Source organism: Argopecten irradians, chromosome 14 (genome assembly GCF_041381155.1).
Source record: "Argopecten irradians isolate NY chromosome 14, Ai_NY, whole genome shotgun sequence".
Lineage (NCBI taxonomy): Eukaryota > Metazoa > Mollusca > Bivalvia > Pectinida > Pectinidae > Argopecten > Argopecten irradians.
This window is the reverse complement of record NC_091147.1, coordinates 8,364,074-8,379,304: the sequence shown is the minus strand read 5'-3', so window position 1 is coordinate 8,379,304 and position 15,231 is coordinate 8,364,074. Positions and strand designations below refer to the sequence as shown.

Here is a 15,231-nt window from a genome sequence, read left to right as displayed (position 1 = left end):
TCAGGTCGATGTGATAAAAACTGAACCTAAAAAAAATAATTTGAAAAGACAACAGAAAACTCACTATTCTAAAATAACTTTTCCCGTTTTCCATTACTAATCCAGACATTTAAAAGATATTTTTTATGATTTCAAAACTAAACTGGTTCATTTAACTACATTGTCAATTTTCCTGTGCGGACTAACTTAAGCTTGGTCTCAATAAACAGGACCCTATACTACACCAATACGGGGTATTGAGATCCCAAAACGACGTGAGTAAAGTAAATTTTACCGTCGATAAGTCCAACCATCCGGTGATTATGACATCATCATTTGAAGTGAGTTTCTTGACGTCATAATAACCGGAAGGTGGGACTATTCTACGGTAAATTGTACTTCACCCAAGTCGTTTTAGGATCTCGAAACTCCAGTATTCCAGGCTGCATTTATTGACTCATAAAACAGATCCTGATTAGCATAAGCGTCTCTGTTGCAAAATGTAAATATATTTATACATAACTGTAGTATTCTATAATATTGAAGCTATCACTTATAAATAAAACATGCACGGACACCTGTTGATGATCTAGGTTGATGGATTAAAGTTCACCACAGTCCTACAGCTGTTGAATTGTCTGTGCATACACCTGACCTTTGTGATATTTAACTAGATAACCTACAGCCTGAAGCAAATATTTGTGAATAGAAGAGAGTTTGGGTAGATATTGACTCCAGTAGATGAAAGTTTCATAAATTGTTATCTATAAGCTACTTACTACTAATGGACTAAAAGGGCCAGGGGTGTGTCTCTCGGTCTATATGAAAGCATGTGCGACTCATTAAAATTGCAGCAAGGCACCCAGTTGACCCTTTATTTTTACCAGTTTCAGAAGTCAAATAAAATAACTATTTCTCAGAAATATGAAGATTTAGAACATATGACAAATAACTTAAAATGTACATGTACTTAAAAACCCACGAGTAAAATTTGATTTTCGAGAGTTAAAACCATACTCTCTGGGGTCTATTGGATGCCCTGATGCAGAACCAACAAAGCTGGGATCATTCAATGCTGTAAAACCAATCAAGGCCAAATTTATTGTGTGTACCTGGGAACGAAATATCCCAGGTCCGATGGGTAGAGACCAGTAAAATATGCTCCCGGGCAAGTGAAAATTTGTGTAAACTTACCCGGTTTAATGTTAATTACCCTGTATTGGGTAAAATTAGAATGAAATCTTAAATTTGGGCAAGTGGTTTTCAAAATGAGTTTCTTGTCCTGTGTACCCATAGTTACATATTCTGATTAAGTAACTATAGTATAGTATATGTAGTTATTTCTGCAGATTAGGCTATACAAAAAGTATTTGTGTTTCTGATAACCCGACTGACCCTATAAAATCCATTCAAAAACTTTTTATCAGTTTTGTCCTCAAGTAAACAAATAACAACCTAAATTTTGTTTGGTTTTGAACAAAATCAGGAATTTTGGTACAAATTCTGTAAATTTAAGACACAATAATCCATGGTTTACATAAGGTTGAATAAAGTCTATTTCAGTTTTTCACTGCAAGAAACTGGGATTAAGAGGGGGGAAAAATATATAAAAAAAAATTCAAATTCCTTCCTTCCAACCCTTCATTTTTAAAGGGTGTTACCAGAAACAAGAATATTTTTCTATTTGGCCTTATCAATAATTAAAATTAAGCTTTAATCTGAACATGAAGATTCCTTGTAAAGAAATACAGAACTGAGTATGGAACAGGAACAAATGACTCTGCTGACTTCAGCAAACAGGCAAACTTCAATTCTGAAATTTCACTTCAGTTACAATAAAAACTTACTAGTAAATCGTATTCCCAAAGCTGACTTACCAGTAGTTACCGTAGTAACCAGTCTTAAGTTTCTTTTCTTAATGATTACAGACTGTTAATATAATTCAAAATTAATGTCAAACTTGTCTATGTATATATATCTATATCGACCGTCCAAGGGACCAAGAAAATACACTGCTAGGGAGAATGTGATGGTATTATTTAGCAGCCAGGTGGTCTTTATACAGTTTGCTAAGGCAGGTTTGACTGTACGTATATAATTTTAACACAAAGATACAGGACTGCAACAATCCAACATCATCTATAACTAAAACAGACAGGTGACACCAGTGATAATCCTTCCAATCTTAATCAGATTCTAGTTTCATCAACAGTCAAAATGAACACAAGGAATAAATCATGACATCAATAATATGCAAATTGCATTATGAAAATTTCCCTGGGGAATCGCTGTTATTTTACCTGGCTAAAGCCCATGTACAAATTGAAATTAAATTTGCTATATGTTTAGAATTCAAAGTTTGACTTTCCTTGTTCTATGTTTGAAATGCTTTAAAAACACTACGCAAGCAACATATTACAGGCCCACGAACTAGTTGCATTAATAATGTAAAAAAGGAGATAAAAGTGTCAAAGGATCAATGGTATGATCAAATATAGACCTGAAGAAGAGGATAAGTCACTCGCAGTTTTGGACGAATATGTCACCAGCGCTTTTGTGTAACTGGTGCAATGACGGTGACTGTATTTCCTTTGACATCCACCAGCGCAACCTTTGATATCGTTGCCAGTGTGAGGGTTACTGTCTTACTTTATAAAGTAGGCAGTCATTTCATTAAATTGAATTTTTTAATGAAAAATTATGACGTTTCTTTTAAATCTTCTGTCCCTAAAGCAAGTATTAGATGTTGTGAAATTTATCAAAATTTATACTGATGTTTCATTCATTTGACTGTAACTCGATAAGACAAGTATTTGTTGAGAAAAATGGTTTTTATTCCCGTTTCATAGGTGTCTCGCACAGTGATTAGTACTGTGACGAATCCTTATCACTTACAAATCCTTGGTATGGTGGATTATCATCCCATTAACAACTACCTGAAAAAAAACATCTTATGCATTGCCATATAAACTAAGTCCAGGATTTAAATTACCTGATTCCTGTAAATATCGATATACAAGAAAGTTAATTTCATCACTGCTGAAGCTCATGGCTATAGTAAACAGTGGCTCAGGTGAGGAAACATTCGTTTAGTGTCATCTGATCATCAATCACTGATCACCACATTCTCCTTGTGGATAAAGCACCACCTACAAAATAAAAATGTTTTTGTTAAGATTTTATTTTCAATGACAAATAAAAGAATTAGTATAATGTTTATTATATATATCATTTCATTTGAAGTGACCAAACAACTACTCATAAATGAAATCCTTAGCGATACATCAATGGTCAGTGATAAATGTGATTTATTTGAAACAGTCTATAGCCAGACCACAGCTACAAATATGAAATAATCTATACCTGTGATGAATGTTTTTTGAAACAACCTATAAAAAATCTTTCTATATATAAACCCTGTCAGCTTGTCAAAAGACACACATGTCTTGTACTTTTTAAGTAAATATGTTCGTTTTATATGCATATTTATGGCATTTCACATGATATAATATGATGTAAAACGATATGAAGCGTGAAAACGAAAGTACAATAGAGATCACTACGAAACAATACATATGGTGTTGTGTAACGCATACCTAGATATATGTAAATGCACACATCTGTATATTAATTAAGATAATAGAATTGCAATGTATACTTACTTTAAATACGCCGTGGATTATTTGTAGACCAATAAAATTATCTAGAAAATATTTAAAGAAACAGACTATAACTTCCAGGCCAACATTCGCCTATACACCTGAATTATAATCACGCGTACTCCGTTTGTGGTTTAAATTATCAGTGAAATGATTAATATATAGTCACTAAATAATCAAGTTATATGTTAGTGTAGCAAACCGCACAATAATTCCCAGATTAGCACGAGAAATATACATCTGTAATCCAACGAGTCGTCAGTCCATCAACTATGCCGACAATGGCGGAAGAAGTCTGTCGCACTATTTTCTCATCGGCGGAAGTTTAAAATTTTTATTCTGATGCATGATGCGAAAAGAAAATGTTCCATATTCGCTTTCATAAAAATAATTGATACGTAATTACTACCTGATAACTAATTTCCGAGAACTGACAAAATATGTAGATGCCAATTGTTAATCACTGCGGAGCGATATACGAAAAAAGTTCAGGTGCGTATTTACCGCTCACATGTCGTGACGTCAGCCGCTAAAAAACTGAAGATGAACTTGTCCATGATGCGAGGAGGCAGGGTGTGTCACAGATACATACATTAACAGCTAGATCTAATAATTCACATCAACATGAGTTGTTTGCCTAAATTTCGAGTGAAATTCAAGGTTTTAACATAATTGCTAACAAGAAATACCTAATTTTCCCTCTCTTCTCTCTTATACGAAATTTTAATAAAGGCGTATTATGAATATGCACACACCATGTTTACCTCGATGTTAGACTAGCCCAGATGTATACAAAAGCAAAGGTGAAGGTCGTATTCTGACACTATTAATATCTTTCTGTACCGTCCCAGATTTTTTTTCTATTTTGCAACCTAATGCGGTTACCGCCACGAGTAGTTGTGAATGGGGGACACAATACAATCACAAAGCAATCAACTTCGCGGTAATCACCATCAGATATATTTCCGCGCTATGTAAGCTTTATGAATTTCGACAGACAGTAAATTAAATATGTAATATCTTAATGATTTGTCAGCTTACTTTGCACGCATTAATATATAAGCTTAGACTTGCTCAAGTTTGAGATACAAAACATAAACAAAGAAGTATTATAATTTTCAGCTAACATGCATGGACCTTACGTCACTGGCTCATGAACGAACAACATGAATAAATATCTCTATTTTAATTGTATTTTATTGCATTAAAACAAAAGGAATAAAAGCAACAAAACCACGTAACCATTTCCTCTGTGCAATATAAAAATAATGTGATAAAAATCAAACATTAATTTTCAGATATCGAAGCGAATTTCACGAACATATTTTTTTTATTGATTTATATTAAAGATGCTCCACCGCCGACAGAGCTTAAATGATACTCATCATTTGAACAATAATTGGGGTTTAATCGTGTATATGTATGTCTAATTAACACAAAAAATAATATAAAATAATTTGTTTTGATTTTGGTGCATGCGCAATTAGTACTTCATTTCAATAAGTATGTAGTGTCAGGGAATTTTTTCGGGATACAATTAATTATGTTTTATATTTTAAACTTTAAGTAAAATTAGAAGCTCAAACTTTTCAATGGTGGAAATTGTGTAAAGTAAGTAACTTTTGTAACTGAAGAAAAATACCAAATTGTCTGCTTCTGTTTTCGATAGTGACAAAATACCATTTATCAGCGGTGGAGCTTCTTTAAGATGTCCCTGACGAATGTTTTTTTCTCTATGAAAAACAGGAGCAGTCGATTTAGTATTTTCTGCATGATCAGTTACAAAAGTTTCAGCTTCTTATTTTACTTCAAGATACGAATGTTAGAGCTAATTGCATCCCGAAAAAAATCCATGTCACTATGACCCATATGGAATGAAGAACTGATTGTGCATCTTTAAAAAACCAAACAATCTTTAAAATATGTGTTTATTAATTAGACCAAGATTTACACGAGTAAACAACAATTATTGTTCAAGTGACGAGTATCGTTTATACTTATTAATTATAACTTATCGACAATCTGTATGGAATGGAGCATCTCCCAAAAGCAACCAATTTTTGTATATCATATTATTTTTTTTCTTTACTTTATTTTTACTACATTCTATACATTTCCCACGGTAGGCCTAATTTGAAACAGTCTATAGCCAGGTTCTACGGTGGCTGATTTATGCCATTTCGTCTTTTCGTCTTTTCGCCCCGAAAAGACGAAAATTAAATATCTTAATTCTCGTCTTTTCGTCTTTTCGCCCCGAAAAGACGAAAATTAACAAATTTAAATTTCGTCTTTTCGCGGCGAAAAGACGAAAAGACGAAAAGTCAAACACGAAAAGACGAAAGTGAAGCACGCTAATTAGCGCCTTTAATTTTCGTCTTTTCGCCTTCAAAAATCTCGTCTTTTCGTCTTTTCGTCTTTTCGCCCCGAAAAGACGAAAATTACAAACCTTAAATTTCGTCTTTTCGTCTTTTCGCCCCGAAAAGACGAAAATTAACAAACCTTAATTTTCGTCTTTTCGTCTTTTCGCCCCGAAAAGACGAAAATTAACAAACCTTAAATTTCGTCTTTTCGTCTTTTCGCCCCGAAAAGACGAAAATTAACAAACCTAAAATTTCGTCTTTTCGGGGCGAAAAGACGAAAATTAACAAACCTTAATTTTCGTCTTTTCGTCTTTTCGTCTTTTCGCCTTTTCGCCCCGAAAAAATACAAATTACAGATATACTTTGTCATCTATCATATACGACGGAGATTATAATGTAATTTCTAATGTACAATTATGATGAAGACCATGTCATGTATGTAGTCAAAATGTCTTTTCAAATAATACACAGTACATTGTACCTACTGATTGACTGTTATAATTAACTGTATTTGAGCAATTTCTTGGTACAAGTCCTTCCTTTAAACTCAAAGTCTTCACGAGTTATCTTTCATAAATTATTTTGTTAACAAGTTTATCCGTGGTTCAAACGCTTTCAAATAATACCCGCCGACAACTTTTTTTTTTTTTTTTTTCCAAGTTGTGTAGGGGAGGCAACTCCTGTAAGTGCTATGTTTAGCATCTTAAGTTCATTATGGTCCTTACATATACACGGCAATGTTTTGATAAGCGTAATTGCTAAAGAGGGCGATTAGAACACAAAAAATAAGATATTAATGAATTTTAAAAAAATGTATCAATCACGCTAAAGGATTTGCGGAATGATGAATCTGTTAGTGGCACGTGGCATATGCCACGTGTGAGAAATCTACGTAACTGCTGTAAACAAACTTCTGTTTTAAAACTTCTAATCTTAGTTATTGATGAAGATACTTGTAATACTATCAATTTAATAAATCGATTGTTATCATAAACTACTTTGATGCTTCTATATTGAACAATTAAGTCAATATTAAGATAAAAAGATTTCAAAATGACTTCCACACCAGACCGGAAGGCGAAAAGACGAAAAGACGAAAATTAAGGTTTGTTAATTTTCGTCTTTTCGGGGCGAAAAGACGAAAAGAGACGAAATTTAAGGTTTGTTAAATTTCGTCTTTTCGGGGAAAGACGAAAAGACGAAAAAGACGAAAAATTAAGGTTTGTTAATTTCGTCTTTTCGGGCGAAAAGACGAAAAGACGAAAATTAAGGTTTGTTAATTTCGTCTTTTCGGGGAAAAGACGAAAAGACGAAAAGACGAAAATTAAGGTTTGTTAAATTTCGTCTTTTCGGGGCGAAAAGACGAAAAGACGAAAAGACGAAAATTAAGGTTTGTTAATTTTCGTCTTTTCGGGGCGAAAAGACGAAAAGACGAAATTTAAGGTTTGTTAAATTTCGTCTTTTCGGGGCGAAAAGACGAAAAGACGAAAAGACGAAAATTAAGGTTTGTTAATTTTCGTCTTTTCGGGGCGAAAAGACGAAAAGACGAAATTTAAGGTTTGTTAATTTTCGTCTTTTCGGGGCGAAAAGACGAAAAGACGAAAATTAAGGTTTGTTAATTTTCGTCTTTTCGGGGCGAAAAGACGAAAAGACGAAAATTAAGGTTTGTTAATTTTCGTCTTTTCGGGGCGAAAAGACGAAAAGACGAAAAGACGAGAATTTTGAAGGCGAAAAGACGAGAATCAAAGTCGCTAATTAGCGTATATCACTTTCGTCTTTTCGTGTTTGACTTTTCGTCTTTTCGTCTTTTCGCGGCGAAAAGACGAAATTTAAAGTTGTTAAATTTCGTCTTTTCGGGGCGAAAAGACGAAAAGACGAAAATTAAGGTTTCTGAATTCTCGTCTTTTCGAGGCGAAAAGACGAAAAGACGAAATGGCACAAATCAGCCACCGTAAGGTTCAGTGATTTAAGAACCCTTTTCTGTGCGACATGGTGGTATCGCGCTTCTAATGAAACCAAGAAAATAACCGCGGTAATTTATTTACTTTCGTTTTGGATGTAATGTAGAAGCAAATGGTTGCAGTATATATATAAACACAATATACGGTTTATTATTAGAATCTCATTATCAAAAGTAAGGTGTTTAAATCGAACTATCCGCGATGTGATCATTTCCGTTCTAAGTATGCTTTATGTAAAAAATCATAACTTAATTGTTGATACAATGGCATTTTCTCTCTTCGATGTATTCACGGAAGGGATTTAATGCAAGTAAAATAAGCGAAACTTTTTCACGCGACAAAACATTGTCACGTTTGTACATATATTAAAGGACTAGATATGGTAATGGCTCTTTTTTGCCCCTAAATCTACCAAATTTCAAATTAAGTATTTAGAAATTAAGTTGCTGCGTTTGAAATATTGAATACACCCCTGATAAAAACTTAATGATATTTTTGTTGACATAAAGTATGTTTTTGCTATATAACCATGGTAACTTTGCATAAATTATGCAAATGGAAATTTGGTCAATTTTGGCAATTTTTTTGATAGTTTTTCTTTTAATAGTAATAGAGCACAACCTAGAACAAACTTTGTATTTTAAGGGAATTAGCAAACACGAAGAATACATCATTTTGGGAAATAAATTTTGTTCTAGAATGCGATCTATGTTAACTAGATGAAAAACTGCATAAAAGGGCCAATTTTGATGAGATTTTCACATTTTGCATAATTTATGCATAATAAAATGGTTGCCATGGCAACTAGAACTGGCATATTACCTAATAGCACTATAAAATATGTCAGGTTTGTAGTTAATATTTGAAATGCAAGATTCACATCAATAACAAACTTTAAAAAATAGCGGATTTGGGGGCCACAAAAGACCCTTACCATACCTAGTCCTTTGTTTGTTTCTAACATAATGGAACACGTACAGTTCCAAGAAAAGGAGTCGCGCAGCAATGCTGAGCGGCTGTATTTTTTTAACAAGGAGTAAAAGAAAAATAACAAAATTACATCTGAAATTTCTTAAGTGCATTAAATTACTTGGAGCATGGAGACATCGAAGGAACAGTATAACTTTTTGTAGACATGGACTTAGGGGATGACAACAGGTGGTGAACACCAGTCCAGGAGGAGAAAAGACATCTTATTCAGAGTGTGAAATTCGTGCATTGGAGGGACATGCATGGATGGTTAGAGAAACAATGAAGATGGCTGGATTGAAAAGGCGTCCATCAAAATATATACAGATCAGCCACTATAAGAATGACATTTGGTGCATGGGGTGGCCAACTGAAGTCTGTCTACGAAGTATTGCCGACTCCACCTAATTTGGCAACTTTGGGAATGTCAGACGATCTAGCTTGAAAATTCTGGGCATACATGCCAGTTTGGACCAAAGAGGGACAAAGGCGGCTTGAAATTTCGACAAGGTTGAAGACTATACAGAGTTGGAAAGACAAATGTGGACGGAAATGAAGGTCTATGTACAGTAGGATATTGGTATTTGAGAGGAGCTGTAGAGAGGGCAAACACCAGTAACATCAGTTTTTTATGAACTTATACTAGCGGACAGCTTAGTCAGTCGGCGCACAGAGGGTGGGCAGAGCCGAAACAATCGAGGAAGGCAATCGCGACATCTCGGAGTAATTTCCGTCAATCTTCGGAAATGTGAAATATTTCCGAAGATTATCGGAAATTTCTCCGAGGGGATTCGATTGTCGAGGAAGGAGGATCCACCTGGACGGACCATGAGGTATCAGTACCATGTAGTCGGTAATGTATGGATACATTTTTAGATCCGTAATCTCACGTCGAAGAGGGTCTGACAACACCCCAGTAGCGGTCACGTTCCTTATGTTTTAATGTCGTAGAAGACACCATTGGAAAATCAGTAATTAAATCTATCATAGTCACTCACAATCTCTTTCTAAGACTAAATATAAACATGTTGTTTATTCAACTATTTTATCAAAATCGTATATTAAATTTTGTAGAGATAATAATTTATTTTTGTCAATTTATCTATCCCATGCTGAAAGACAAAAAAAAATATATATATATAAAAAAAATCGCATGACTAACTTTTTAAACAGAATTCTGGAAATGAAATAAAATCATGGTTGTGTGCTTGATTGTTTAAGTATTGTGGATCAAGGATAGCTATTTAGTGTGGTGTTATCGGAATTTCACTGTTTTTGACTATAAATACGACAAGGTAAAGCAATAGATTCCAAAGTGGTTATCTTCTTGACTTGTATAACTGAGTCAAATGACAAAAACATAAACGTAACCCACAGTCAACTCAATCTATGTAATTGCTAAAAATAGAAACATATGTTATCCATAGCCCTATAATGTCCGGTGTTCACAATTTTTGACAGTTTCAAAACTTCATGCACAAAGTTTTGATAACTGACTTTTCCTAATATCTTTCAGTTTAATAAAAAAGGTATTGTCGTGTCTAAAGCCGATATAAATCAGAGGTAATTCAGTGTTTGCCCAGGTGCAATATTTGTTATTTTTCAACTTTTCTTGAAAGAAATTCAAACTTCTCATATCTACCATAAAATGTGAAAATCAAAAAGCCAATACGTTATAGCTTCACTTTTAAGAATAGTTTCATCAAAATAAGTTTAAACTCAAACGGTTTATAGCATATATGAACTTAACAGAGCTAAACATGTCGTTGCAGTGGCGATTTGAGTGACGACAACAAATGCTTTTAAAAGTGAAATTTCGCCTTTCGATAAAGCGTAAGATGCACAAAATTGCTGCCTATTTAGTAATTTCCTAAAATTCATGAATGAAAATTCTACAAACGATAGTTCTTTACCGTTTTTTATGTGACCACTTGCTACAAATAAAGACAATTATGTTTTTTTGTAAAACAACTAGATTTCGATTTGACCTTAACCTTTTTTCTTATATATATTTTTATTCAATCATATGAAATATCACAACATGCGATATATTGATACATGTCCAAATCCAAAACAATTAGTACACAGCTTTGCATATATGATTACAACAGTACTGCTCTTATAGAACCGTGCAAGTATGTGGAAATCTTTAAGCAAACGAAACAAAAATTACGCTTAATTTCCTAACGAACTGCATCAATAATAGGTTAAATTTCTTTCTATTTTTCTCTCTACATAATGTCAGAGTAAAGCCTAGCTTCGTCTTTTTATTTTTGTTATAAGATTGTTACAGCTTACCCATAGCAAAAGATGGGATTACGTAACCAGGGAGGATCCTAATGAACAGGGGAAGTATATAAGGAAGAAATGTGGTACAAGAAAAAGAATCCTTTCCACTCTACGACACTTAACATAATAATCATAAAATCCCACCTAACTTCATTTTATACACATATAAGTTATAATGGTCGGTTTTTTGTTATATCGTTGACCTTCAAAAGCTGACACTGACTGGGGTAGGATTGCTTTGACGACATGACACAAAGGAAACAAAGAAACTGAGCAGACGAAAAACAAAGTTCATCTGAAATATACTTCCTTTGTTATGTTAACAAAACTATTTATGTTTGACAAAATTTTTGAGTTCATGGGTTCAAAGTATTATCGCTATACGGGATCCAATTTCAAGTGGAATTATGTGACAGAGACCTTATACCTTAGGTAACGACTATTTAGGCTTAAAATCCCAAAATAAGCTTCAAACGGACTTAGTTACATAAAAATACATACATATATCTATTGTTACACCATAAAAATTCAAGGTATTTATTTACACCATGACACAAATATTTTGACCTCTACATTTTCTTATTTAGGTAACACTACTACTTTTACAAAGTTACAAACATAATATACTTTTAACAAATTGTTTTATATGCAAAGTTATTTGAACCCCTCTACAACATAAATTACAGCCATTTATCAACAATAGGAAGATGGTAGACATAATATACAGTTGTGATAATAAGTATATTGTATATCAAAATTATAGTTCTGTACATAGTGTTTGTTTCTTTATTGTCGGCTATAGTGACATCCTCGACTTTCGGGGGTCTCTACCACTATCGTTATATACATACCTGAGTTATGAAATAGCGAAACTGAAGGTTCTATGTGCAACAATAGATGTATAGGAAGTTTGGTCCTTTGATTTGCACCAAAAGTATCCAATATAAGTGAAGTTTCACTATGTCATAGTCCAGGGGTGAATTTTACGACGATGATAGTAATCCCTGGAGTATTACATAGATTAAGAGAGAGAGAGAGAGAGAGAGAGAGAGAGAGAGAGAGAGAGAGAGAGAGAGAGAGAGAGAGAGAGAGAGAGAGAGAGAGAGAGAGACGGACAGAGACCAGAGACGGACAGAGACAGACATACAGACTTGGGCTTGAGTGGAGAGATTATAGTATACAATATCTTATAGATATAAATAGCAAAAACAATAAAATAACATTCGAGACCACAGTAACCAATTATAACATTAATCAATTTTAACTAGGTAAATCATGATTGTTGTTTTCTTTTTATTTTCATTTTTGTTACACTGGAACATTATAACTCAATGCAATTTCATTTCTCTCTAAACCAAACTATATATATTAATAAATCGATTTCCAAGCTCTACAAAAATATGTCTGTATCCTGGAGCGATAATAATTATCTTGGTAAAATAAAAATGCACTGATAAAGTACACGAATTTTCTTCCTTGTTTCCATAGGATGGTTGTCATGGATACAACATCAGTCTGGACGGATTTCCGAGACAACACCAGCCAGATAAGAGTCATACGAGGACAGGTATTTAGGGAGACAAACTATTGGTTGATGTGTGCTTATGACTATTAACAGCCAGGGTCATTTAAAGTCACGCCGAGTTTAAGCATTGACCCGTATTCAGGTGGCAATTATTGGAGGATGAATGTCAACTGGATGGACAACGGTAAATTTAATTTAGCGCGCTAACGCTTCGTGTTGAATTTAACGTTGTCCTGCAGTATACGATAATTTCCAATTAACTGAATGCAGTTCAATGCTGATATACTTACATTTTGACTTCAACACCACTATATACATGTATGTAACATACATTTTATAATATTATCTATAATAGATATTTTGCATCTGCAATGAATATCGAGAACCATTTTCCGTGATCTTTGGCAAAAGAATTGTAATTTCAACTTTAAATGTGTTCCATTTTGGGTATTTCCACGTCATTATTATGATGTAGAGTTTAAATGATCTAATTTGAAGCGTTGTCCCCAGAAACATACGGTTGTCTATGTACGTGATATTATTCGCGCTCGTAAAAACCCTTTTTATTCTATTGTTTGATCAGATTTGACTGAGAGTTATCCTTTGACACAGTCTGTTAATTGTTTTTTTTTTTTTTTTTTTGCTGTGCTGGAAATCATGTTGATTTATCTCTATACATCATATTACATGCCATTAAGTTCACTCGAATGACAAAATAGACGGAACGCAAAGATCAATATTCTGTCATGAAAGTGAATTATGTCACATAACAATCGAAACAATTTAATTCCGTCTAAAAGTCTATTGTCCTTCAATACTTTTTCTTTGTATATGTATAAACATAAATCATCTAGTTTGCTATTTAACCTAGATCTGCATGTGTTGAAGCTCACCCTAGTGAACACGCAGATCACTTTTGATACACACCCTAGTGAACACTCAGATCACTTTTGATACACACCCTAGTGAACACTCGGATCACTTTTGATACACATCCTAGTGAACACTCAGATCACTTTTGATACACATACTAGTGAACACTCAGATCACTTTTGATACACATACTAGTGAACACTCGGATCACTTTTGATACACACCCTAGTGAACACTCAGATCACTTTTGATACACACCCTAGTGAACACTCAGATCACTTTTGATACACACCCTAGTGAACACTCAGATCACTTTTGATACACACCCTAGTGAACACTCAGATCACTTTTGATACACACCCTAGTGAACACTCAGATCACTTTTGATACACACCCTAGTGAACACTCAGATCTCACTTTTGATACACACCCTAGTGAACACTCAGATCACTTTTGATACACACCCTAGTGAACACTCAGATCACTTTTGATACACACCCTAGTGAACACTCAGATCACTTTTGATACACACCCTAGTGAACACTCAGATCACTTTTGATACACACCCTAGTGCACACTCAGATCACTTTTGATACACACCCTAGTGAACACTCAGATCACTTTTGATACACACCCTAGTGAACACTCAGATCACTTTTGATACACACCCTAGTGAACACTCAGATCACTTTTGATACACACCCTAGTGAACACTCAGATCACTTTTGATACACACCCTAGTGAACACTCAGATCACTTTTGATACACACCCTAGTGAACACTCAGATCACTTTTGATACACACCCTAGTGAACACTCAGATCACTTTTGATACACACCCTAGTGAACACTCAGATCACTTTTGATACACACCCTAGTGAACACTCAGATCACTTTTGATACACACCCTAGTGAACACTCAGATCACTTTTGATACACACCCTAGTGAACACTCAGATCACTTTTGATACACACCCTAGTGAACACTCAGATCACTTTTGATACACACCCTAGTGAACACTCAGATCACTTTTGATACACACCCTAGTGAACACTCAGATCACTTTTGATACACACCCTAGTGAACACTCAGATCACTTTTGATACACACCCTAGTGAACACTCAGATCACTTTTGATACACACCCTAGTGAACACTCAGATCACTTTTGATACACACCTAGTGAACACTCAGATCACTTTTGATACACACCCTAGTGAACACTCAGATCACTTTTACAACACCCTAGTGAACACTCAGATCACTTTTATACACACCCTAGTGAACACTCAGATCACTTTTGATACACACCCTAGTGAACACTCAGATCACTTTTGATACACACCCTAGTGAACACTCAGATCACTTTTGATACACACCCTAGTGAACACTCAGATCACTTTTGATACACACCCTAGTGAACACTCAGATCACTTTTGATACACACCCTAGTGAACACTCAGATCACTTTTGATACACACCCTAGTGAACACTCAGATCACTTTTGATACACACCCTAGTGAACACTCAGATCACTTTTGATACACACCTAGTGAACACTCAGATCACTTTTGATACACACCCTAGTGAACACTCAGATTACTTTTGATACACACC

General features: G+C 34.4%; 1 protein-coding gene across 1 annotated transcript in view; it reads right to left on the bottom strand.

The window, feature by feature from the left end:
- The window catches only part of LOC138307020 (F-box-like/WD repeat-containing protein TBL1XR1-A), a 45,159-nt gene extending 41,139 nt beyond the window's left edge, over positions 1-4,020 (bottom strand). Inside the window, exons 1-2 of the mRNA XM_069247646.1 lie at positions 3,642-4,020; positions 2,972-3,128 (exon numbers count right to left, since the gene is read on the bottom strand). Coding sequence (XP_069103747.1) covers positions 2,972-3,029 — 58 coding nt within the window. The 5' untranslated portion in view covers positions 3,030-3,128; positions 3,642-4,020. The remainder of the gene's footprint in view (positions 1-2,971; positions 3,129-3,641) is intronic.
- Between the last annotated feature and the right edge of the window lie 11,211 nt (positions 4,021-15,231).